The 27,173-nt window shown below is 37.8% G+C and overlaps 1 protein-coding gene across 1 annotated transcript in view; it reads right to left on the reverse strand.

The window, feature by feature from the left end:
* Positions 1-27,173, reverse strand: part of ANOS1 (anosmin 1) — a 119,864-nt gene that overhangs the window by 90,003 nt on the left and 2,688 nt on the right. The window contains exon 2 of the mRNA XM_031503838.3: positions 6,560-6,607. Within this exon, the coding sequence (XP_031359698.3) occupies positions 6,560-6,607 (48 nt within the window). The remainder of the gene's footprint in view (positions 1-6,559; positions 6,608-27,173) is intronic.

Raw genomic sequence — 27,173 nt, forward strand, 5'->3', positions numbered from 1 at the left:
CCTGCATTATCTCAGGAAAGAGCTCTGCTGGAAGCCTGAAACAATTGTTCAAATACAGAATTCAGGAGTGTATATTATTCTAAACAGAAAGTAAACTGTCTTTTTGAGATAGTCTAACGGTATGCTTATTTGGCTGCAGTATTAGTAAACTGTTTGTCTTTATTTTCACATTTTCCTCTCAGTTCTGAAAACTCATGAAATAGCCTTTCAGCCTTCTCACAGAATCAATCAATCAGGGACCACTGCCTTGGCCACTGGGAACAAGAAAGTTGCATTGCAATTCACAGTGTGTTATGATGATCCCCATTTATCTCCAGTCCTTGTAAATGCCACAGCACATGCAGCTCTAAATTATGCCTGCTGGTCTCTTGACTTTCAGCTGCCTACAAAAACAACCAAAACCCTTGTGTAAGGAGCTGTAAAAAAAAATAAATTATGTCTACTTCACAAACTCTTGAAATGCCTTTCCCAGTCATTTCATCCCCCTTGCCCCAAACCTTAGGTCGAAAATACGTTTTTCACTAAGCCAGCATCAATGCAGGGCTCTGCCCTTTCATATTACTCTCAGCAGCAAGCAGCTCTGTTGTTTTTATAGGGAAGCACCTGTTAAATGCTCAGCACTTCCAACTACTTGAGAAGAACAGGCTTGGAAATGTGGAGCTCACACTGTAAAAACAAACCAGGAAAATGGAGCAGGAACAGCAAAAGCTGTGCATTTACATCCAATTTAGCAAGAATGGCCACTGGAAGGCAATGGGATTCTAAGGACAGAAGATTTGCAAATGGCAGCAGGAATAAGTAATTCGGGACTTAGAAAGCATAAGTAGAAAATAAGAAGAATACATTGGGCCAAGAATTTCATTCAGGGGCTGGAGCATCTGCCATATACAGAGAAGTGCAAATATCTGGGACTGATGAGCCTGGAGAAAAGGTTTAGAGGGATCTTACTTATGTTTATAAATATCAATTGAGATGCAATGGAAAGGAGGTAGCCAGGCTCTTCTCTGTCATGCCTATGGACTAAACAAGAGGCCATAAGCACGAAGCAAAAAACAAAAAATACAGAAACTCTTTTTCTATGTAGGCATTCAAACACCAAAGTAGGCTGCCAAGAGAGGTTGTCGTATTTACATATGGAGACACTCAAATTCCAACTGGATTTGGTTCTGGACAACCTGCTCTAGTCGACCATTCATTAAAAGATGAAAAAGAGACAAAATATCACATAAAAATTTTTAGAGGCTAACTTAAGGAGAGGCAAAAAACCTCAACTCAGAAATTATGTAAAGATGTGAAATTATGTAAAATCCAAGAGTGAAGGTCAAGTCAATTAAGGAATTCAAAACACAACACAGAACAGTTTATTATTATTATATATAACTTCTAATGCAAAGTTGTTACCGTTGAAGTATTTAAGTCAGCCTTACAGATTATTTTCTTAGGCCAGGTTTTGATAGTATTTCATATATGAAGTAGTTCTTAATCCACATATAGCAGTTAGGGAAAGATTGATCCGCAAATTTAATGGCTATTGTAATGCTTTAACCAAGTTAGTTAATCAGTGATATGAAGGTTAGAGGCAGCCTAGGATGCAATGTTCATGCACTAGTGAAGTTTACAGTCCTGAGGGATATGGGTCAGGTAAAGAATAAGGTCAGGACCTAAAATATTAAGAAAGTAAACTTCCAGCTCTTAAAGATGTTAGTCAACAGGCCTCCCTGGGAAACTGCTCTAAAGGACACAGGAAAAGAGCTGGCAGATCTTTAAAGACATGTTCCATACAGCAAAAGAATACTCAATCCCCAAGTGTAAAAAATGAAGAAAGGAAAGCAAGAGACCTGCAGAGATGAGTGGAGACCTTCTGATCAAGCTAAAGGACAAGAAGGAAATGCACAGGCAGTGGAAGTATGGAGACCAGTCCTGGCAAGAATATAAGGACGTGGTCAAACATGGTTAGGGAGAAGGCTGAGGTATTCAACATTTTTCCTCTCAGACTTCAGCGGCAACTCTTTTTCCCCCGCACCTCCCGAGTGGATGGGCTGCAAGAGAGGGACTGGAAGAAGCACCTCTTCCAGTAGTAAAGCAGACTGACTACCTGTGCTAGAAACTAGTTGAATTATGTTTTAGATGAAGTATATAAACTAAATACACTACTTCATCCTGTATATAACCTGTATCTCATAATGCTTTAAAATAATCACTTAGGTAACTCAGAGTTTGATACATCAGAACAAATACAATTAGTTGGAGGGAAAATGGAGGAATAAGCCCATAATAGGTTATATTTGCCTACCTACAGACATAACCAATGTAAAAATATTATTTAAAGACAGTCTGAAGATTACAGGCATAAATACATTTTTTGCAATATTTTGCCAATCACTTGGCTGTGATGGAAGACTTTAGGCCAGATGCATAAAAAACTAGATCCATCAGTTTCCAGCTTTAATTGTCTTTCCCCAGCCAGACAACAACCTGTGCAGAGGTTCTATTTTCAATTCCTGTGCTGAACCAGTTGCTGGCAAGAGGAACTGGGGTTTTATGTAGTTTTGTAAGTGCAAAAAAAGAAGGGAGTGTCTGTTTGTCCAGTTCTCTCCCCAGATATGCTTTTTACCCCTGTGGTGTCTAGGAATAAGCCGACTGATATCCAGGTACTTGTCCAACAACTTTCTTTAGGAAATAGTGAGCCCAGCTCAATCCAGCCCACTTTCTTTTTCAGTCGCTCCATGTTGCAGTTCTACTTCCTCATGCTTTTGCTTATGAGTCCAGTTTTGCATTACTCAGCAAGTCTGACAGGCGGCCAGCAATCTACTGGTAAAGTAAAATAAATGCTATATTTTAACTTTCCTTACCTAGACCAAATATGAATGGACCCTCAGTACATGAACAATTCTACACCAAGTAGTATCAGCCCTAATGAATGTGTCATGCTAGTGGAAACATTTATGTGGCCCCTGGGAACGTGGAGGGCTGATGAGTATATGTGAAATGCCCCTAACACAGACACAGTTTGAATCCATTCCCCTTGTCTTGAAATGGCAACAGGGCCACAGCTATGGGCAGACCTTGCTATGGGTAGGACCTGACTGGACACAGCATTCCAGATGTGGTCTCAGCAGGGCTGAGCAGGGGGCAGGATCACCTCCGTGCTGACAATGCTCTTCCTAATGCCCCCCAGGATCCCACTGACCTTCTTGGCCCTCAGGGCACACTGCTGGCTCATGGACAGATGGTTGTCCACCAGCACCCCCAGATCCTTCTCCCCAGAGCTGCTCTCCAGCAGGTCAGCCCCAGGCTGTCCTGGCACAGAGGGTTGTTTTTGCCCAGGTGCAGGACCCTGCCTTTGCTGAATTTCACACAGCTCTTCCCTGCCCATCTCTCCAGCCTGTCGAGGCCCTTCTGAGGGCTGCCCAGCACTCTGGGCTATCGGCCACTCCTCCCAGCTTTGTGTTGTCACTGAACTTGCTGAGGAGGCATCTTCCCTCTCATCCAAATCACTGATGAACAAGAGAAACAATACTGGACTCATTATTGAACCCTGGGAGATACCACAAATGACAGGCCCCAGCCAGACCCTGTGCCTCATTACATCCCCTCTGCAGTTTGCCAGCCAGTCAGTTCTCAATCCATCCAGTCCTTCCTTCCTGAGTTTATGAGTATATTGCAAGAAAATGTCAAAAGTCTTGCTGAAATTGAGCTAGAAAATATCCACTGCATTTCCCCCTCCACCCAGGTAAATTGTTTCATTGTTGAAGGCCATCAGGCTGGTCAAGGACTATTCCTGATAATCTACTTGTCATCCATGTGGGGATGGACTTCAGAGTGAGGCACTCCACCACTTTTCCAGGGATTGAGATGAGGCTGACTGGTGGCTAAGTTCCCCAAGTCTTCCTTCTTGCCTCTTCTGAAGGCTGGGGTGAAATTTGTTTTCTTCCAGTCCTCAGGCACTTCCCCTGATTGCCATAACATTTCAAAGGTGATTGTGCTTGGCCTACTTATGGTGTTCACCAAGTCTCTCAGCACTGGTGGGTGCATCCCATCAGAGCCCATGGAATCATGGAAGTTAAGGGTTCTCTAACCCAATCCTTCCAAACCAAGGGAAAACTTTCCAACAAACACTCCTTTACCCAGATCTCCTTTGTCAAAGATTCCTGAAGGCTGGTCTTGTCAATGAAGACTGATGCAACGAAGGTGTTCTCCTTGTCCTCTGTTACCAGTGCCCATTCCATTAATTCCAGATGTGTCTTGGCCTTCTTTGCCTCCTTTCTACTCACTCTGACAACCTCTCTATATTCATTCTAAGTGGCCTGACCCTGCTTCCATCTCCTGTGTATTTCCTACTTACACTGGAGAAATGACACGAGTTCTTTATTCATCCACACAGGTCTCTTGCCCACTTTGCCTACTTTCTTGCTTGCTGAGATCCATCATTCTTGAGCTTCACAGAAGTGATCCTTAAGATCAATGAGCTCTCCAGGGCCCCTCTTCCCCACAGGATCTGTTCCCACAGGATTCTTCCAAGAAGACCCCAAAAAAGGACAAAGCTTGCTCTCCCGAAGTCCGTGCTTACTGTCTTACTTGCTGCCCTGCCTCCTTTTTGCCCAATACTGAATTCCACAATCTCACTGTCACTGGAGCAAAGGCTGCCCCCAACCTTTATCTCTCCAACAAGGCCTTCCGTGTTAGTTGTAGTAAGATTGAGCAGCACACCATTCCTTGTGGAATCTTCCAATACCTGTCATAGTCATACACAAACCTCCTCCGCCAAGGTGCTGAGAAGTAAAAGGAATTTGCATTTTTAAAAGATAACTGAATTCCCTGCATCACTTTGAAAATTTTAGTTAGCTAAAGCATTTTTTAACTTTGCATTGCAAAACACAGAAAATCAAAGCCATGCTGAAAAGACAACATCATGCTTAAGTTTAGCTCTGCTAACAATTTGGCCAAGTTTACATTTATTTATTTTCTAAATATGGCAAAACTGCTTTCTTAAGGAAAATCTATTACCTTCCTAAGAAAGAATGAAAAACATAGGGTAACATGACTGCAAAGCACATTTTAAGTAATTTAAAACTTAAACTATCATTGTTTTGTAATACAATATAATATTAGTTTGTAGCATTTATACACTGATTTCAAGACACTGATTCAATTTTAAGGTAAAATTCATGTCAGTTTATATACACCTTATGTGGATTCTATAAACTTGGGAGTGACTCAGAGAGATATTCTTATAATCTCTGCCCTGCTGCAAAACCTGGATTACTTTTCTTGTATGATTCCTTCTTTGTTAGGGAGACACAAACCATTGGAAAACCTTTTTGATTACTTACCACAGTAGACTTTGCAACTAAATTCTTAAAAAAATGTATCAGGATCACAGTGGAAAAAGGCCTTCATACTTTTCTGCAAAGGTAATTCAGTTATCATGAAATAAGTACTTTGCACATCTGTTTGGGGTTTTCAAGAAGAATTTTAAGGATAAGATTTCATTGCAGAAGTGAAATCCTTAGCAGTGTGGCACAACTAACAGGAAATGTTCCATTCCATTATTTTCTTATATTGACACTGTTATACTCTGGATTTTAATACTGATAAAAGCAATCAACTTTGTTTTATTTATCTGCAACAGAACAGGCAAAAAATCGGCCCATCTCCAATCCCTTTTATGTCAAAAGAAGCTAGATCAGTGAATGTATAATCCCATTCTTTAAATGTACACAAGAAATCAACATGTCTTAAAATCAAGGGTTAGCATCAGCATTTAACATCGATTGCATTATTGAAACAATACAGAACAATGCTACTTAGATTTAACTCCATTTTCAGTACAACCTTCATGACTAAAAAGGCCTAAATTATTATAGAAACACATTTTTAGGATGTTTAGGCAAATTTCCAATGAATGCAGCTTCCATGAGATTTATGAACAGTCAGCAACAAATGTGCAATTCCACTTGAGCTAAACCCACTAAAGCTCACAAATTGCTGTTGCTTCCATCCAGGCACCATAAAAAGACCCTTGTACAGGAGAATCAGTTTACAATTAGCCCACCTACCCTCTAGGATTCCAGGGTTTAAATACTAGAATGGGAAAGAAGCATCAGTAGAGCCACTGGGATTTGTGGCAAGAATACTTTCCAAGAAACTCAGGTTCAAGATAAAAATTAAATACCCAAACTGAATGAAATGTTGAATTTTGAAACCCTGGCACTGTTGGAGGAAGATATTTAAGTTATTGACAATTTTACTCTTTTCTGACCAGAAATACTGAAAAAACAACAAATGAGACATTAGTTTCCAGTGTAAACTTTCTTAAAATGACAGAATTATGTTTGTTTAACTATGCTTGATATGTATCCTCCAACATGAGTCCTTTGTCCTGAAAGAGTTAATCACTTGGTTTTAATTTTTGGTATTTTATTACAGGCTGAGGTTTCCAAATAAAATATAAACTGACACTTCTGAAAACAGGCTAAGAAGAAAAGCACTTAATCTACAGACAGGAGACTGAAAGCACCTAGGTAACATAAATGAGAGAGGAAAAAACAGGACTTACCTTTGAACACTGTTTATGATTCTGGCACCAAGTAAGTGACCCATTGTTCTGAAAGACAAAGGAAATGTACATGAATAGTAATATTTCTTTCAGGCTAGACATATTCACCCTAACATATTTAAATGGAATACACCATCCAGTTCTGTTTAGATAATAATGTTGTGCCACAATGTAAGTACCAATCCTGACTCCTAGCCCCTTTTGTGGAGTTAAAGGCTCACACAAGTGTAAAGAGAACATTAAAAAGTTAGGAAAGCATTTCAGCAGGCAAGTTTGCTGGAAAACTGAACAAAGTCATCTTTCAGTCCATCTTTGTAAACACTTGCTGTCTAGAATTGCTAAGTAGTAGACAAAAGTTAACATTTGCATTTAAGAAATTGATACAGATTAGTAGTGATTCATGAAAAGTCCATTAGTTGCATTTCCATATTGCACAACACTTAAACTGTCAAGCAAAGATAATGAACAACCTTTATGTAAATGTAAAATTCAATTAAATGTAACATGAGTTTCCCAAAAGATGACTGTGCCAGTTTTATTTTATATTTTTGATAAAAAAGTGCATTCCTGAGATCAGTACAGTACAGCTCTGATTTATCCTGACTGCAGTAAAACAACCAATACAGGATAACATGCAAAATAATAATTTAAGGTAAAAGAAAAGAAAACATGATGAGAAGAGAAAGAGAAGTATGAAACTGGCACAGGGACAAACAGCAACATGCTGTTCTTCTAGAGACATTTCTTAAGGCTCAAGTCTGGAAAAAACTCAGAGCTCAGAAGTGTATGTTTGTGGTGTTCAAATATGAAACAAAATAATGATTTACTTTCTGGATAGTAGAAGATTGAAACAACATCAGGAAGACCTAAATGACTGAACATGAGAAATGGGGTACAAACCCTGCAACACATCCTAAGCTGACATACTTAGGACATTATATGTATGTACTTCTTCTATCATTTATAAATCCATACTGGAAACAAAAGGGCTGAAGAGTCTGGTAAATCTGTAGTACAGAATTGGGCTACAAATGTCAGTCTATGAGGGAGTAAAAGGACACCCATTTATAGGAATTAGGCAAGGTATTCCCACAGGGAATGTGACTGCAGTATATTGTCACTGTTGGCACCAATTATAGATCTGGAAATCAATTTCCAAGGAGGAGGAATTCAGTTAAGCCAGAATGTAAAGTACTAATATAGCAGCACTGTATATTTTTCTCTCTCCTTTTAATTTTTTTTTCTTTTTTTATTATAGAGTGATACAAATAATGGAATAATATACATATGTTACATTTGTTGGTTTCATCTGGCATAATTTTCTTCACAGTAGCTAGTATGGTCTATGCTTTGGATTTATGCTGGAAGCAGTGCTGATAACACAGGCATGTTTTTGTTTCTGCTGAGCAGTGCTAACATACAGCATTGAGGCCTTTTCTGCTCCTCACCCCATCCCACCAGTAGAAGGTTGGGGTTGCACAAGGAGTTGGGAGGAGACACAGATAGGACAGATGATCCCAAGATCCCAACTGACCAAAGGGGTATTCCATACAATATGGTATCATAATCAACATATAACACCGAGGGGAGGAAGAGGAGGAAGGGATGGATATTTGGAGTGATGGTGTTTGTCTTCCCAAATCACCACTATGCATGACGAAGCAGATGGCTGAACATCTGGGAAACAGTGAAATAACGCCTTGCTTTGCTTGTGTGCATGGCTTTTGCTTTACCCATTAAACTGTCTTTATCACAACCCATGAGGTTTTTCTACCTTTACTCTTTTGATACTCTCCCCAATCCCACTCATGGATCAACTGAGTGAGCACATGTCAAGCCTATTTGCCAGATGGCTCTTAACTGCAACAATATATAACTTTTTATGTATAAAACTCACACAGATAAAGTAAAAATTATTCCATCAGTATACAATTCAGAAGGATAAATAGATACATTAGAATCATTGTAATGGAGACAACCACAATCGTTTTTCAAAACTGCAGCATTGTGCTCTGATCTCAGCGAAGTTTGTAAGCTTGAATTTGCTACCACAACTATGAAGCCTGTGCTTTGAAGCTCTCTCTTTGTGAATGTTTAAAAAGATCATGTTTGTGCATGTCTTCATACAAGTGTATAGTCACATGTTCACAAAAGTTTCCAAGATGTAGCCAGCAGGTCAAGGGAAGGGATTATCCTCCTTTAATCCGCTCTCACGAGCCACACATGGAGAACTGCATGCAGTTCTGGGATCCTCAGGACAAGAAAGTCAAGAACCTGTTGGAGCGGGTGCAGGGAAGGGCCACAGCAATTATCTGAGGACCAGAGCACCTTTCAATAAAGGCTGAGACACTTGGGGTTGCTCAGCCTGGAGAAGAGAATGCTCCAGAGAAATCTTATTGCAGCCTTTCATTATATAAAGGGGGCTTGCAAGAAAGACAGAGACCAAGACCTGTAGGGACAGAACAAAGGGCAACAGATGAAAACTGAGAGGGTAGATTTAGACTGGGTCTAGGGAAGAAATTTTTATAGGTGGTGAGATACTGAAACAGGTTGCCAGAGGAGTGGTGGATGCTCCATCACTGGAACTGTTCAACGACACCTCATGGAAGATCCCAGGGCAGGAGGGATGAACTAGATGACCGTTAAAGATCCCTTCCAGCTTCCATCATTTTGTAAGTGACTTCAACCATCTCCATAGCCATAATCACAGCACAGTTTGGCTTTCACCACAACTCTTAATCTGAACTTCAGAAAATGTATGTCTTTTTTTTATATGAGCTGAAATGCTAACAATTTCTACTCCTGTATCACCAAGGAAGCTATGGGGATAATAAAGACATATGCATTCTTTTTCACTCCTTTACACTTATTTTCAGTTATTTAGGAGCGTTTCAAAACAATCAGTTCATACCATTTAATTTCAATATTTTATGAAAATTTATTTTATCTTCTAGCAGATTACCGTGCAATACTGCTTAATTTTATAATACCATTTTTATCTGGCATTGCGGTAAAACTTTGCTAAAACTGAGATTTGCTAGCATAAGATTAGCTAACTATGAGCACCATCTCAGGTCCAACCCTTTTGAAAAGGGACATAAATGAAAGTAATAAAACTTTAGAACAGCTGTAAATAACATAAGCTAGTGGGAATTCTTTAGTATTATTCTCAATGCTGTATTAGGATTTATTATTTTCATTTACAAATCTAGCCAGCAGCAATGTTAAAACAGTATTTTATGTGCTAGTTTCAATTTATCCCCCTTTCTTCTTCACATAAAATGTGACAGAAGTAGCTGATTGCAATAACAGATCAGTAGCAGCTCACCACTGTTTCAGTTATGCTGCTGCTTTCCAGTGAACTAGAAAAAGCACCTCTGCTTTTAAATTATATCTGTTACTTGAGACAATAAAGCCATAAATGCCCAGATGTGTGGTTTCTCTACTTGATAATTTCAATGTCTACAACTGTTTTAATTTCTCTACTGGAACTTACTTGAGTTAAAAAGGAACGTCTATCAAAATGTAAAAATATTGTTTAGCAACTTCATACAAACTAACGTGATATGAATGATCTTTCATTGTATAAAGAAAAACAAATTCCTTTGAACAGCAAGGTATCAGAGCAAGCACAAACTCTAAATGAAGGCTCTCTTCCACTCTGCATCTTAACACATGGTTAATCACAAACATTCAGCTGTGATTATTACTCATGCCAGTGTACCTGGCTGAAACCATAATCTCAAATTATCAGCAATTTGTGTTTTATCTGTAGCATTTTACATGCTCCCACATTCCATTCTCTGTTCCTCATGCCTGTTTTTCTTCAAACCCAATTCTGACTTATGCCAGTGAGACTTTTGACAGTCTTCAGTGGTGGCTTCAATCTGCAGTGCAGAAATGGCCTCAAGGAAGAGTTAAATACCACTTTTCCTACCCATTTTTAAGCCTTGCACAGCATATCTTCAGTATTAGGGTATCCTAACCTGTATACTGAGGAGAGCAAACTGCACTCAACAGGTCGAACTCCAAGCATCCCATCTTCCCAGGCCTGACATATCATATGAAAGATGTCAGGCAGAGGAAACTGAAGCAGTCTCCAACAGCACATAGGAGATGGATTAGAGGAACTCGGGTTACCACCTGAGCCCCACACACTTTAAATCTGCCAGGAAGGAAATAGTAGAAAAACTTCAAGAATCAGACCTTCAAAGACCAGGACTGTTTGACATGTACAAGAAAAAGAGCTTACAAAAGCAAAAAACGGAGGGGGAAAGAAACTAAAACAAAATAACAGATAAATATGACAAGAATTGTAGGATTACAAGATTGTATTACAAGATACATTCCAGCAAGTATTTGTGCATACTTGATTTCCTTTGTTAGACTACAAATGCCTTAAACAGGACAAACATCTATATTCTGTGCCTTGAAAAAAGGAAAGCTCTGCAGCATCTCTTGTAAGGAAAAAAATACATGTAGAGAAGCAAGAAAAATCAATCTTCTTCTACCTACAGTGGGCCCCAGGGTGGGGGAAAAAGGCAATAACATTTGCAAGCAAGTACAAACTGCTCTTTAATTGGAGCAATGGCAAAAAAAAAAAAAAAATCCAGTATAAAATTACTTAATTTGCATCTCTGTCCATAATTATGTTAGGAGATACAACCCCTCTTTTGAAATGCCAGACATGAGCTGTGAAAATTAACTAGCCACTTCATCTGCTATGACAGTAGCTGTGTATCTATTATCAGTTTTGGAAGTCTCATCTTCCCTGCCCCATCTTCAATCCACATTTGTGTGAAACCACTGTCTCTCAGAAGTGGCCCCTCCTGACATCCTCACTGATTCTTTCAAAATGACAAAAAAGCATAGAAATAAACCTTTCAAATAACAGTACCCACTGAAGTAAAACAGAACATTTGAGTACACAAATCAATAACTGCTGCAATGATGAATTAAAAAGAGGCTCCCAAGATACATTTTCTGTACCCTTTCAAAAATCTCAACAGCATGAAGTTAAAAATAACAGTAAAGTTTAACTTGTGTTTAACATGCATTTCCTGACTGCATGTTCACTATGACACAAATTAATACAGGTACTTATCTATGTCAGTGCTGTGTGCCCCCAGACTCAGCTCTGAAATGTGGAACTAAGGTGCAAAATGGAATCAACAAATTCAACCTAGGCATTCCCGCTCCCAAATACAAAAGTATGCACTTAGGAATGAATTTCAGGTAAGTCTGTACACTTAGTGGGGAGACATATCAAAACTAACAGATATGAAATGCCAAAGATAAATTTACTTCTCAAAGCCTTTCTATCAAGATTAAACACAAACTTGTAGTAAATGTATGGGGCAGGGGAACCACAGTACCACCTCTCCTAATCTATGGTATTTAGTTATGCTTCTGTATATATATAGCAGGAACAGATCTTTCTTTGAAAATATTGCAGGAAAATGAAAAGAGGATATCCTGTTATACAGCACCATGAACACCTACCCCAGAATTCTTTCACCAAGTTAAATTTAAGCCCTTATGCACTTTGAGATAACTCAGCAACAGTCTAGAGTGAAGACGAAAACCTGGCCAGTGAAAACAAATCACTCTGCAGAAATTAAAAGGAGAAACAAGGAGCTGCAGGTGGTGAAGGAGAAAGTTATGAAGTTCAATAGCAAGATCCACCTCAGAAACAAGACTGGCTCTTTCAAAAAATGCAGACATTTTTAGCACTGTTTCTACTACATGCTTGTTCAGTGTCTGTCAAGTTTGAAGACCATCCACTGGAGAAGCCATGGATAGAAGAACAGTATGAGATGAAAGCCCTCATAAAATACAACAAAATAGCAGTAATATTCTAGTTCCTTGGTTTCTGTTCAGGAAAGACAGGAAGGAAATACAAACAACTGAAATGAGTACATTTTGCTCTTTATATGGTTTCTCATTTCATTGCATTTTACAGAAATGATGTCTTAGTAAGGGATTTCTATTGCATTATACTGGTTCTAATAAAGAATGAAACTGAAAAAAGTAAGCATCAAGAAATAGTAAACTGAATGTTACTATGTAGCTTTGAGCTATTCCCATCTGTCCTGTCAGTAGATCCCAGGAAGAAGAGATCAGCACCTTCGTCTCTACTTCTCCTTCTCAGATAGACAGCAATGAGGTCACCCTTCAGTCTCCTCCTCTCCATACAAGACAAGGCCGAATTCCTCAGCCACACTTTTCAGGATGTCTTCCAGCCCTGCCACTTGGCTTTGTTGCCCTCCTCTGGGAGCACTCAAGGACTTTCACATCCTTATTAAATTGTGGGGCCCAGAACTGCACACAGCACTCTAGGTGAGGCTGCACCAATACATTTTTTACTTGTTTAATTCCATCCCCTTAAACATTGCCTAGTGCTCTAACCTATCCAGATCCCTATACAAGGCCTCTCATCCCTCAAAAGACTCACCAGTACCTCCCAATTTGGTATCATCAGCAAACTTGCACTAATGGCGCATCCACCTGCTGAGCACTGATAAACATTGAACAGAGCTGGCTCTAGAACTGAACCCTGAGGAACACCAGCAATGACCAGACACCAGCCAGATGTTGCCCCACTGATTACAACCCTTGAGCCCTGTCCTTCAGCCACTTCTCCCAGCACACCATAAGCCCACTTGTCCCACAGCTGTCCCTGGCATTCCCTGACCCTGGCTCATCTTGTGCCATGCCTGAGGCTGTTGATGACCCGGGTACCAGCACCCAGCTCTGCCCACAGCCTGCCATGAGGTCAGCCCAGCCCCTGGGAGCCAGCCCATGCTGAGACTGACAGCACAAGACTGTGATTTAAGGTCTATAATAACATCTTCATTTATTCCTGATGTGTAAGTAATGTCCTTAGACTTTGTTCTAGCTATCAAAAGCACAACCCAAAATTTCAACACCAAAACCAAATAAAGATCACCCAAACAAGAGAAAACAAAAAAGCATATAAAAACCTACCAGAACAAAATAAAAACAGCAACAAAAAAATACTGCATAGAACTCTAATGTGAGAAAAGGCACTTAGCACCATATTAGTCACACTATTTGATATATTACTATAAGATAACTTTATGTCTGTGTTATATGAACACATGTAAAAAATTCAGCATTAAGCTTAACTGTGGCATCTTATAACAACATACAACTCTTAAAAAAAACCCAACAAAACAATGAGCAACAGGATCCTGAAATAAGAAGCTGAGGGCAAGAACACATTTTGGAACAAACACTTGAAGTTATTCTGTTACTGTAACTAACCACTGTGATTCTTCACAACTAAATCAAATGTACACCGCCCTTAGAGAAAGCCATTTTTATACTACAGATGTTTAAACCATAGAAAAGTCAATGCTGGTTATGGTTAACCCAAAGTAATTAAGTTAAAGAGACGACTGAATGTAAGAAATATTTATAAAACTGATCATCCCAAAAATTCATTCTCTGACAGTTGCAAATATAAACCAAAATTAAATTATCATGGTTCACAATGTGACTCATGCTGCCACCTAATTTTTAACATCTGGATTTAACACCCGAAAACAGATATCACAAATAATTTTTTAGAAAGTCTTAGTTAGGTTTTCTTTTGGATTTATATTGACACTTCCATCATCTGTAATGTGCTAGCTCCTATGGCAATGATATGGTAGGTTCTCCTTGTAGGTGGATGGCTACAAATAAAACTATATTGACCTAAACTTTGCATTGATATTTCCTAAACAGTTTATACAAAGTCAGCCTTTATCACTGTTATAGACCAAAACATTAAAAGCCACAACTTCACGTACACCAAAAACAAGGAAAAAAAAAAAAACAAAAAACAACAAATAGACCAGAGTTATTAAAAAAGAAATTAAGTATATCACCAACCATCACCTATATCATGGGACATAATACTACTTGTTCTCTAGCTGCCATCATTAGTAGGTTCCTAGAAAGACAATCATCAAAATCCAAAGGCCATTACCAATGAAACAGCAAAAGATCAGCAGTTTTGAAAACAAACTATGCATTGCCTGGATTAAATTCTCATCTCTAAGTATGGGACACCTTTCCTCTTTTTAGAGCACTGTCTTCTCAAATAGACAGAAAACTACTAGATAGACACAAGCTGTAAAAACGAATGAGCACAGGAATCCTTGTGTCTCCACACACTTGTGAGTTATGACTGCCTTCTTGTGGCTTCACAGACTTCACTCTTAACCACTTCTAAGACTGATCTCAACTGAGATCTTATTCTGTTTAGCAGAAGTCTTTACCAATCTGTAAAAGAATCCAGATGAAACTTCACTTCTCCATGCAACAGAAGGAATCAAACACACTGACTTGAATTTGAAGATATTAAACTTGAAGATATTAACTTGAATATATTTAAAGTTATATATTGAATCTCAAAGTATTTTTGGGCCAAATTTCAAACACATTTTTTGAGATTAAGTAATCCAAATTGAAGTGAACAGAAACTAGTCTAACAGCATTAATATGGGAAGCAAAAGATAGCTTGTCAACTACTTGTTCATAAGCTCTATCTCAAAATCCCCACCCTTTCAAAATGTTAATGCACTTCTTCTGTTGTGTCATAAACTAGAATTGCTATACATATGAAATAATGAGATAATAAAAGTATGTGCTGGCTCAAGGATGTGACAGAAGTGTAGCCTTGGGAAATTAACATCCAAAAAGAACAAAATGCATTCTAAAAACATAATGCTTGCTTATGTAAAATACAATATAAATGTAGACATATACAACTTACTTTGTATTTGAAAAAATACAACTGGTTCTCAATATACTGTAGGATTCAATGCTTCAGAAATGTTTGCATTCTGCTTTGAATGCTGATTTGATTTTATAACTGAAAACTATAGTCCATATTACTATTCTGTATAATTCTAAGACTACTGGTTAGTTGGGTGACTCCCAAAAGCATGTGATGTAGTATGTTTGTCACAGGCTGCATTTGCCTCCACTGCCTACCAACAGAGCATTCCAGAATCAGCTACAAACCCCCTAGGAAGTCATGTGAACCACAGAAACACATCTATTGAGCAAAACACCTGGTCTTGATGGGTCTGATGTATGACATACACATATTTCAACTTTCCCCTTTCCTTCAAATAATTCTTGTCTGGTCCTATGGACACAATTCCCATTAGTTGCTAAAGCACATTAGATCCCCCTGGATTATCTCTACCAGTTATGTTATCCAGAAGAAGTCCAGTGCATGAATTCTCAGACTGGTCCATAATGGGAAAGAAAAGATGACCATGAGACTTACTTCCAAAGCAAACTCTGATCCACATTAAAACACTAATGTGTAAGTGCATCTCAAACATTTCTAACATCTCCCAAACAGGCAAGATTAGTAATTCAGTGCTTCCTATTAGACTAAATTTGCCTCAAAAGCCACACTGTTTCTGGGTCAGTCAGGGCAGCATTCCTTTCTGGACTTGTAAAATGCTTAAGGTTCTGTTGTCTCACATCCTTAAGAAACTTAACCACACACACACAACAATAACAACCATGCATTTTTATTTCAACTAAAATGTCCATTATAAATAGTCTAACCATAAACTACACAAACATGGAATAGTCCATGCATGTTTCATTGTCATGGAGTAATATCTGATTCCAAAAACTGCTAAATGCATTGTCCTGTACCACATACTGGCCATGTGATGTTTCACTGCACTTTCTCTTATTCTGTTCTGGTATGTATGAGAGGGACATCATTATATGCAACACTTGTAACTTTGGCAGGAGTATGGAAACACAAACCTGTCCTTCAAACTTAGCTGCTCTTCAGTAGCCATCTTATTATGACTCAGCCACCATCAAATTCTACACTCCCATTCTCGGACTATTTATTTCTAATATAATTGCATCAAATTCACATGGTAAATTTCATCAATGCATTTCCTTTCCTTTTGGCATGTGTTGCTAGTTTACAAGATACTAAATATTTCAAGCCACAGTAGCAGCCACATCCCCACAACCTGAGGAATACATATATTTTCATTTTCCTTTTAAAGGACAACAAAAATATTAATTCCATGCAGCACCTTTCTCAACAAAAAATATTTGTTACAAGTATCTCCTTATTCCTATTGTCTTGATGTATTGCTATAAATTTTTTCCTCTTTGAAGGCAATAAGCTCAATAAACATAATTACCAATATGAATACTGTGTTTCACCATCTTTTAATATTTTTAAAGCATGTAGTAAAGTATCATTTCAGCGGTAAAACTTAGCACAAATAACAATCCTACAGATGAAATATGCAGTCTAAAATCTGACCATAATTATTTACTGGTCACTCCAGAGACCTATTAATATTTTTAACATTTTTAATATAAAATCATGTTTTGGAGGAATTATTAAGGTACATAACAAAGCTCACAAAAGAAAAAAAGTGCAAAACTTAACACAGTCCTTGGAGGTCTAAGAGTTGTGTAAACAATCTTTGGGGATTTTTGTTCCATTTTCCACAGAAGACCTGATTCAGGGAGTGAAGTGCACCTCACCAGACCCAAGATTTCCTAGAAACATTTGCAAAAGGGCTGTGGCCATTCAGGAATTAGAGATTTTTTCAAATAAAAATGACTCTTGGACTTAAACAGAATAGCCTATCTGCAATCTGAACCAAACCCATAAAAATGTTAGAAACACACACAAAAAAAGTCTTTCACCACAACAGTTAAGGCAGCATTTCAGGAAAAAAAAAAAAAAAAAAAAAAGACATCTCCTAACCTGATCCTAGCTGAGACCCTTTGGCCCTGCAACACTGACAGTATATTCCTGAGAGAAATAGCCTTTTAATGCAAGTTACAATAGATTCTTCCAGTTTTCTTAGGGGCTTTTTCTAGTTTAAGGACTGTATGCTGCAAGAAATGTATACTCCATGACACAATTGCTGCAATCCAGTGTTCTACACCACCTTGCAAGCAGCCCAAGACTGTGAAAGGATATATGAGAGAGAGAAGAAATCAACATTAAATTCTATTGATAACGATATACTAAAATTACTCATGCAATTCAAGGTACAGGGGTATTAACTTGATCTTTCTTCAGTGACAATCTTTAGTGGAAGATTTATGTTGCTTCATCACATTGCCATAAAATTTCCCACAAACATAAAAGCACTTCATATGCCAGGTTTTTAGAATACAGTCTTATAACTAACTAATGAAGACACACCATAAAAGGAAAATAAATCTCTCTTCAAGGCAGAACTGAAGCATTTGTCATTAACACATATGGTTACCAGAGATGTAGCTGTTATACAGAACAAGCATTTGCTGACAGGTCCATCATGTTTCAGACCTTCCTGGCACCAGGTGAAAGAGTTAAAAATTAAATCAGGCTCATTTGCATTGCAGTTATTGAAAGGCTTGTAACATGAGTAATGTCAAAGCACAGCCTAAATCCCTACCCAAGCCACAGCATTTTAAAACCTTCAGTTAATGTAAACAATTGGATATGGAATTTCACAAAATTCCACTGCAAGGATCACACCAGTTGTGAAGCCCAGCATTTTCTTTTATATCTTTAATCTAAATCAACAGCCACAAAAGAAAACCATTGTAATACATATCCTTAAGCTCATAAAATGTGGACAATGGCAGTTAATACCAGTCAATAACTTGTCTATAACTTGTCAATAACTTGTACTATCAGGAGGTATTTTATATTAAGATTCTGTTTCTCTTTCTTAATTCACCTCTTTCTGCAAAACTGACAAATATTTCAGTTGTTCTCTTTTTGGAAAGTCGCTGAAACTGGTGGTATGCTCCAGGAATTCTGTCCCAATTATAAAGTTTCTTTCTATTTTATTAGCCTTCCTACCTGTGCAAAGCAACTAAGACAGAAAGCCAGTGTGGGGGGTTCTGGTACTACAAGTAGATTGATAATACTCAAGTTTCTTTTTCATTGGGCTGAGGAGCTCTGCTCAATTTACTTTCTCAGTGGGAAGTTCATGGGTGAGAACAAGTTAACTGAGGCTCGATCTATACCAGATGGATCTCCTAGGTATGACTAAGCATCTTAGAGGCATAAAAATTTGACATCTGCTCCTATTATTAAGAGAAAAGCTATGCCTGTTGATGAAACTTAAAGGGATACTTTGGAATTCCTGACACCACCAGGATATATGGCATAAGAGTCAGAAACTGGGCAGTAACTCGCCTTTTAAAAAATATTTGTCCACTGTCTTTAGAGATACTTAGCTCTGGCTATATTAAATTGCTTCTATCTTCCCTTGTTATCTGAAAGAATCTCTTCTACAAATATTTAAAGGTGCTTTACATCTAGCATATAACTGGCAATTTAGTTTTACTTTGTCCTAATGGCACTGTGTTATTTACTACCACTGAATAGAAAAGAAAGATGTCATGATACAGTAAGATGGTATGTAACAAACTCAAGTTAATCTTCTTTACACAGCATACTGAAAACTTTCTTGTTTTTATCTATAAACAGTAAACAAAGATTTCTAGTATATTTCACTGGCCTAAGCTCATTTCCATTGAAACCATTAGATATATTACTATCAAATGTAGAGATATCAGATTCAGGCCAGAAACAAAAACTCCAGAAAAATCTGTCTTAAGCTATTATATAAATGGAAGAATCAATAAGTATCATTCAGAAACCTGAAAGATCCTCAGTTAAACAACATCAGTCTACCCTACATTCAGTTTTTAAAACCAAATTGTGTTTTCTATTCCAAAACAAATGCAGCGAGTATATCCTTTAGCAAACTGTAAATGTTCACTTTTCTACAATTTGGAAAACAGCTGAGGTTAAATTTAACTTTCAAGTTTAGTTCCCTTTGCTGCTCTTTTTTTCTACATAAGGATAGTTTAGAACTCAGGAAGAAGACTTGAAATAGTTATTGTTTGCTGTTCCACATCAATTGCCACTGAAAATTCTGGCTTTAATGCTGTCCAGTGCTCAAACACATGGGTGTGAACCTGTGAATAATCCAAATTTTTTACAAAATGAACTAATATACTGCATGTGCAGCATGTGTGCATTTCTACTCCACTTGGTCAGTGAGGATCCACTGGACAGAAAACCCATGAAACTTACCAGAAAGCTACTGTCTTTCACATTGTGTATTCAACTTCTTAAAGAAAAAACCCAGCAATAAGCTTCTAGCCCGAAAAATCTGCATCTTCTTTCCTTATCTATCCTGACAAACACGGCCCATAGCTGCTACTAAGTACTATATGAAGTGACACAGTCTTCATTAATTGGATTATTTTTACCTCTTTGTGTCAGTTTGTCTAAGCCCAAGTGTTTCTTCCACCTACTGCATATCCAGACTGATGAATGTTTGGCTAATTCTTGATCTCAGGATCTCAGTTCACAGTTGTATAGAAAGAAATTTCAAAACAGAAGAAAGCCTCAAGCTCTTTTAGCTCCAATTCCCTTCCCAAAATTGTTATGTACAAATTAAATGTCAACATTTATACACTCTTTGTAATTAATTAAATTGGGGGCAGATAATGGTGTGATTCATTATTGTCTAGTTGTAGTTACACATTAGCATGATTTTATTGTTGTCAAAGGAGCTACAAACATCACCTAATCAAAAAAGGAAAAAAAGCCACACAGTTGAAATAGTTTATATATAGGGATACAAATTCTGGGGAAAAAATGACAAATAGTCACTGTATTAAGACATCATCATAATAATACATTGTTATCACCCCTTCCTCACTATTTGCTGCTTCACATATCTGTTCAGCCATGTGCTAAATTCAAAGGAAACCCAAAGTCTTACTGCACTGAGGTCAAAAAAATGAATTTGTAGTGTCTAGGTCCAAAAATGCCCTGAGGCCTGACTGGAATGGTCCAGTCATCAGCAGTTAAAAAACATGATCAGTTAAATACAAATGACATATTTGTCTATGCTCATGGCCTAAATCACTAGCTGAGAAATCACATTCATGTACATTAACTGAGATTGCTTTTCTTTTTTTTTCAAATATAACTTACTGTGAAGATAACTTCCCTGAAGAGTAATATATTCAAAAAAGAAAAACAGAACTATGCTTCTAAATTGTCATACGAACGGCAAGGAAAGTTGAACTACATTTGCACTTGACTAAAGGAGTACATTATTCTCATCCAATCTTCACCATCAGCCTCAACTCCTGACTGTCTGGACACAAGACATTTGCTCCAAAGCAATCCTTTTTTCCTCATATTATCTTATTACAGGATCCATGACAGCTAGATTGCAGCCCTCACAGGCAGAGAAAACAGGCTTCACTGCCTTGGCCAGGTTTGCAGTTTCAGCTGTGACCACTTGAGGAATTACACTGGCAGTGAAACAGGGGTTTAAGTTCCTCTAAATTCTGACATGAAAGACAGTGTCTGCTAGAACTTTGTTGTGAATTTTCATAGTGGCCTTTCCTGTAACTGACCTCTTCAATGAGGACAAAAGAGTTTTCAAAACACATTTACTATGTTTCAAAAAAAGAAAAATTAAATTGTTTAAATCAAGTAAAATTTCAAGCAGCTGAGAAAGGACAGAAATAAAACAGGTTCACAAGAAACAGTTACAAACAACTCTTCCTACAGACCCATCACATCCTGTTCTCTGCTCCTATAATTCCTTAATTTCAATTACTTGTGTCACAGGAAATTTTACAGCGCCCTCTACTCTCACATAATTTCTCCTTCCAGTATTGCAAGCCTGCTAGAGTCCACCTATCACCACCTTTCTCCATTCTGAGACTCTGTCCCTTTTCTTCTGCTACAAGTTTTGAAGACATGGTCCTCAGCAATCTCAGCTGCTTACCAGGGGAGTCCTGTCCTGCTTGAGACAAGTCTCTTCTTTTTGCAAGGAATGTAATTACATATGTGACTTTGATGTCACATCTCATTGACAGTCTAGAGATGCATTGGTGAAAATGTTATTCACAGAAGATAACAGAAATTTGATTAAAACTTTTGACTGGGATTGTTCCCCAAATCTGGAAATATCTGATATTCTTTTCAGTGGATTAAAAGAATGTGTGATTCTTTTTAATCAAAGATGAAAAGAACAGTACTGTGCTTTCAAGTTTAAAGGGTCCACTTACCTTTCAACACCCCCAGTTCTCCATCTCTGTGTCCTGTGACCTCTTGGTCATTAAAAGACTGAAAAACAGATACAACTGGAGCTGGGACACCAGGTTCACAGCACTCTGTTGACTACATGGACCTAGTGTTCATACATGGACCTGATCCAGCTGAAATCAACAGAAGGCTTTTCATGAACTTCAAAGGTTTTTGAAGTATAAAGCCTTATAAGGCTTAGCTGTGGGAGAGATCAAAAAATGAAGATTCTTGGTGTAAACTCCTAGGCAAGGAGTTCCAGTGCAAGGTTTACATTTGCTAGGCACCAGCTAGTAAATATCAATACAGGTATCAAGACAGTGTCTGCCTTCTGTAGGATGTTCCTGATACTCAGTCATTATTCCTACTTTCAGTCTTTAAAGACATGGATGCTAAATTACACCACTTAATTATCTAGTTAATCACAGAGACAACCAATAATGCTATAGTAATAGTTTTAATATGAGCACTACCCATCTGAAAAACCTTTCACTCTGTATTAAGTGGCTGTATCTTCCAATGGAAAAAGATTTACATTTTAGAACAGCATTTCTCTTCCAGAAGTTTTCTAATGCTTTTCAAAAGCAGCATTTCCTCCCCCTCACCAACATGACTGTGACATTTAAACTATTCCTTGCCAATATTTTCTATGCAGAAAATGTCTGCTTTAAAGCCTATTAGTAATTCCTGCTGAGTTTATTGTACCTGGTATCCAGCACATTTACCAAATTAACAGTGATTTTAATTTTAACACCATAAGCATAAAGAAAAATTTTTCTTAATATGTTAGAATACACAAGTAAATGAGAAAAATATCTTGGCACCTCCCATTGTTCAGTACAATTGCTTACCATCCACTAGCATTTTCATACAGTTCACTTGATTTGCGTTTAAACTTATACTTGAGACATGTACAAGTATTTTAATTTAGCAAAGCAATGAGCAAGTCTGAGTGATCAAAACCACTAGAAAACCATGACCAGACAGTGCAAACCCCTGCACTCATATCAACTATGCAAGCAACCACTGAGGGCAAAGAGATTTGGGTCTGGTTATGAAAAAGTTAAAACTCCCACTTAGGGAGGCTCAAATCAGAAATCAGGGAAGTTCATAACAGACCAGGTTACAACAGCAAAGACTAACTACGTCTCAATTACACAATATGGTGAAAAATACAGCTGTTTTCACTAGATGTAGCCATTGTTACATCTAGTAACAATGATGTAAAGGTTTGTTTTTGTTTTACAAAACAAACCTTTCATTTTCACAGGTTTTACCCCAGATTCCATTAGATCTGTGGACGTTTTCTTTGCAACTGCAGATCTTGATAATCAGGACACACCAAATGCCAGAATAATTATCCAGATCATATGCCATATGAACATTAAAAACAGGAGAATGATTGGGCCTTTCAATGAGTTTTGAGAAAAACAAAGTAATGACAAATGCTACAATTTTTCTGTGAAAATAAATTAAGATCAGTGTGCTTTGCAAGACATATGAAAGTCAGAATTATTTAACACGAGGGCTATTTTTGGAAAGGAGATGAGTACTGAAACAGCAACAAAAACAGATGGCATACATCCTCACATTTAGAAAAGATTGTGAAGATGTCCCAAGAGAACTAAGCAAACTTAGTGCCTGGGCAGCCTGTCCATTGGAACTGAAACATTCTGGGAATAACACACTACGTATCTACCACATCTCATTACAGAAGTACCACATATCTTTTCAAAAGATCTAATGAAAAACAATTTATAGTTTAGAATTATTTGAAACAGTTACAATAAATGGTTTCTTCATGATGTGCAGCTTCTCTACAGCAGAGCACAGAGAGACACATGCATCCTGGACTTTCAGCCTGGCCACCACTTTTCCAGCTGGGACCCATTGCAGATTATTGCAGGTGCAGTCATTTTAGAGTTGCAGACAATTTGAAGGCAGATGTGCTGGCATTGAGACAACTAGCTTCCTGACTTGTAGGTGAAATCTGGTATTGCTTATCTAGAGGTAATCACTTGCACATTATTTGCTTGCAGATATAAAATCTGAGAACCTTTTATTACTTACTTAAAAGAATTGCCTGTTTTTCTTCAAAAACTTCAATTGTCCCAAAAGGCAAGAGTCCTTCTACAACACTAAAAACAACCTCCTACCACCATATAGTTATCAGTCATTCAATATAGCAAACTTCTAAGGCCTTACTCTTCCCTTTTACAGCTACTAAACATTATGCAACATATGGCTCTATTAGCTTAAAACAATATTTTTCCATACTTTCAAAAACAATTTTGAGTTAGCCTTGGCTCATCTAGCTTAGTACTAATTCCTGAGTACTAAATCATAGTATATTACTATTAGATTTTCACTAAATCACATTTACAAGCAGTAATTTCTCTCTAATTTCCTTCCATATATCACAAAACTGGCTTACCACTTGAGGGATGTCTATGTTATATCAAAATTTTCAGCTACAATTTATCCACTTGTCAAATAAGTCAGCATGAACACAGAACTCCTAGGTGACCAAGATCATCCACAGCGTTGCCTATATGTTTCCAACCAGTGCCCACTTTAACAAGTTTAACAATCTCTCATGAGTCTGTTCAAGCATCACAAGGCAGGATCACACAACACATATACATCTCCACGTACCTGGACTTTCCCCTGATGAATACAGAAATGGATTAGTTAAGATTTAATTTACTACTGAAGATTACCCCCTCAAAAAAAGTTAAACCTGTAGTGAGATGTACCAATATCTAAAAGGATAGAAAAAACTGATTTAGCATTAGCATTATAATTTTAATGCACTGACAATTATAAACAGTCACATATGAATTCATGTAAGAAAACCTAAATCATGAAAATTAATTTAGAAGTGAGTACCAATATTTAGCAGTTATTATATCTTTAAAATGTAGCCTGTCTTTAAAAACTTTAAAATGTTTCCTGTTCTCTGTTCTAGTCACTCCTCCACACGAGGAGTTCTGGGTCCAGTACTGAGCTGCCCAATACTGGGCTCAGAAAAGGGACAGTAATATCTCTCACATAAGAAGAAGCTTAAAGAACTGGGAATGTTAGTCTGTAATAGAAAAGCCTCAATGGTTTCTCATCAATGTTTGTAAATCCCAGATGGGAGAGAGTAAAGAAAGTGAAGTCAGACTCTTCTCAGTGAAGCCCAGTAACACAAGAGGCAATCGCCAAATTTGAAACATGGGAAACTTCATCTGAACATTAGAAAACACCTTTTTTGTTACTGTGCGGGTGGTTAAATGCTAGAACAAGTTGCCAGAAGTGCTGTTCAACCTCAGCATATACTTTGTGAGCACATAGCTGTAACCTCTCCAGTGACTCCACACCACAAACACAGGCAATTTTATAGGCAACTACCCCAAATTCTTAAGGAATGTTCTACAACCCTCTCAGCTTTTTACCCAGTAAACAAGACTGAGCACTCCTCTGTCTTAAGTAAAATATCAAGTTGCAGATATAACGCAGGAAGACACTTGAGCTTGAGAGGTCTATAACAGACATCAGCTAAGACAACGATCAACGAGTCCACAGGTCAAAGTAAACAGCTTGTTTGCCATAACATTTTTAGCCTAAGTAGTTACAGTGATGATGTTCAAGCTCTTATTTACAAAGAAAATTTAAATCATGACAGTTTTAAAACATGTCTCAGATGGCTGGCAAGAGATTAAAATCCAAATTGTTTTTTCACTCAACTTGAAAACAAAACACTAAAAGGGTCACTGCCATGCCTGCTCCCCCAAAACAAATTGAGTTCATCGACAACTAATATCACAAATGGGAAAGGCTACACCCACAGATAGCAATGCAAGGAGTTTAGTCTCACTCCACTAAAACAGGGAGGTTATGCAGAAAAGCCCTATCAAAACTAATCTGAGCATTTAGGCCTCTTGTCCAGCTGGCTGGATGAGGTCCTGTTTATATCCATACCCTTTTCAAAAAAAACCAAAAACTTGTGTAATAACTGACCTCATCTTCATGGGGCTTTACCTACTGTTCTAAATTACTGTAAAACTAGATTCACAAACAAACTTTGAATACATCAAATTAGAATCTGTACCTTTCTCCTGGAGATCAACTAAAAGACTGAGACAGAAACTGCCTTAATAAGAAAATGTTGAGGAAAGAATATATCCGATGACATCCCTGTACAACTTCTCTCCCTAAAATAGTATGCCTTTTTTCCACACAGGATGCACAGTCTTGGTGTTTCTTATGGAGCCAGACACCTTAGTCCTTCCTCTCATTTCAGACCAGAGGAGGAATTGTTCTTCCCATCTTATAAGAGCACCATACTAACACCCAGGCATGCTCTTTTAGTTAACAGCCAAATGCACACAATGCTGATTATGATATAGGACTTCAAGGTTCAAATCTACACCTTCTCCTAAGCAGGCCATTCGATGGTCAAGCACTTGCTTACTGGAAGAGCATTCTTTCCATCCTCCCCTGTTCAGGGGAGTTTTAGAGAGAATTATGTCAGAAAAAGAAGCACAGCACTAGGAACTCTGCTTTATCAAAAGCATGAACAGGTTCCAGTGAATGCTCCAATTACTCCCTCATACATGTTTTGCAACAGTCATAGTAAAACTCTAGTGTCAACACCCGAAATGGCATAAAATAAGTACTCTGAACATAAGGCTAGAGAGATGAGTTCTCTTAGCCCTTACTCTGTCTGGTCAGAAGTAAATGAATGCTTCATTCAGTACTGTCCAGAGGCCTAAGTTACACAGTTGGGATGAAAATGCCTTCTCTCATCTAATTTAAGAGCAATCTAAAGCCCCACTACTGAACACATTCCAGTAAGATAGAAGAGATATGTTGGAGGCCCTTCATTTAGAGATTAAACATAATTCCCTACTGTGGATGAGCATGTAATCAATAAGTTGTTAAATAAACACAGAATCCACTATGACCCCTCCTGATTACAATTTTTTGTTTGATTGCTTAGGATGAAAGGCCTTTGTGCTAGCATGCTCTCTGTGAATGATCATGGCCTGGAAATATGCCATAGATATAAACCCCACACATTTCATTTGGTCTAAGACCCATGTAGTGCCTAACTCTTATAATGATCTCATGTATTCTTTGGTATAATCTCTACATGGAACTTCCCAACACCACCAGAACTGGAAAACTCCCCTAGCCATGGGGATTTTATTGGTATAAGAAGGCATCTGTGCCTCTTCAAGTATTCTGAAGAGCAATGATTTTTGATTCGGCGACTGATTCTTCTTTCTAGCCCACATCAATAGTCTACATGGGAAAAAAAAATATGTTATTTGACCTATGCTTCAGTTAAAATAATTTCTACTGTCATTGCCTACAGACAATGTACATTTAAAATAGGCTTAGAATTGCTTCCCAAGTGTAAATTAACAAATAGGCTTTTTTTAAGCAAGAATACATCTCTTGAAACTTATAAATAAGGACAGTAAAAAA

The sequence above is a fragment of the Lonchura striata genome, chromosome 1 (assembly GCF_050655825.1).
Source record: "Lonchura striata isolate lonStrDom1 chromosome 1, ASM5065582v1, whole genome shotgun sequence".
NCBI classification, from domain to species: Eukaryota; Metazoa; Chordata; class Aves; order Passeriformes; family Estrildidae; genus Lonchura; species Lonchura striata.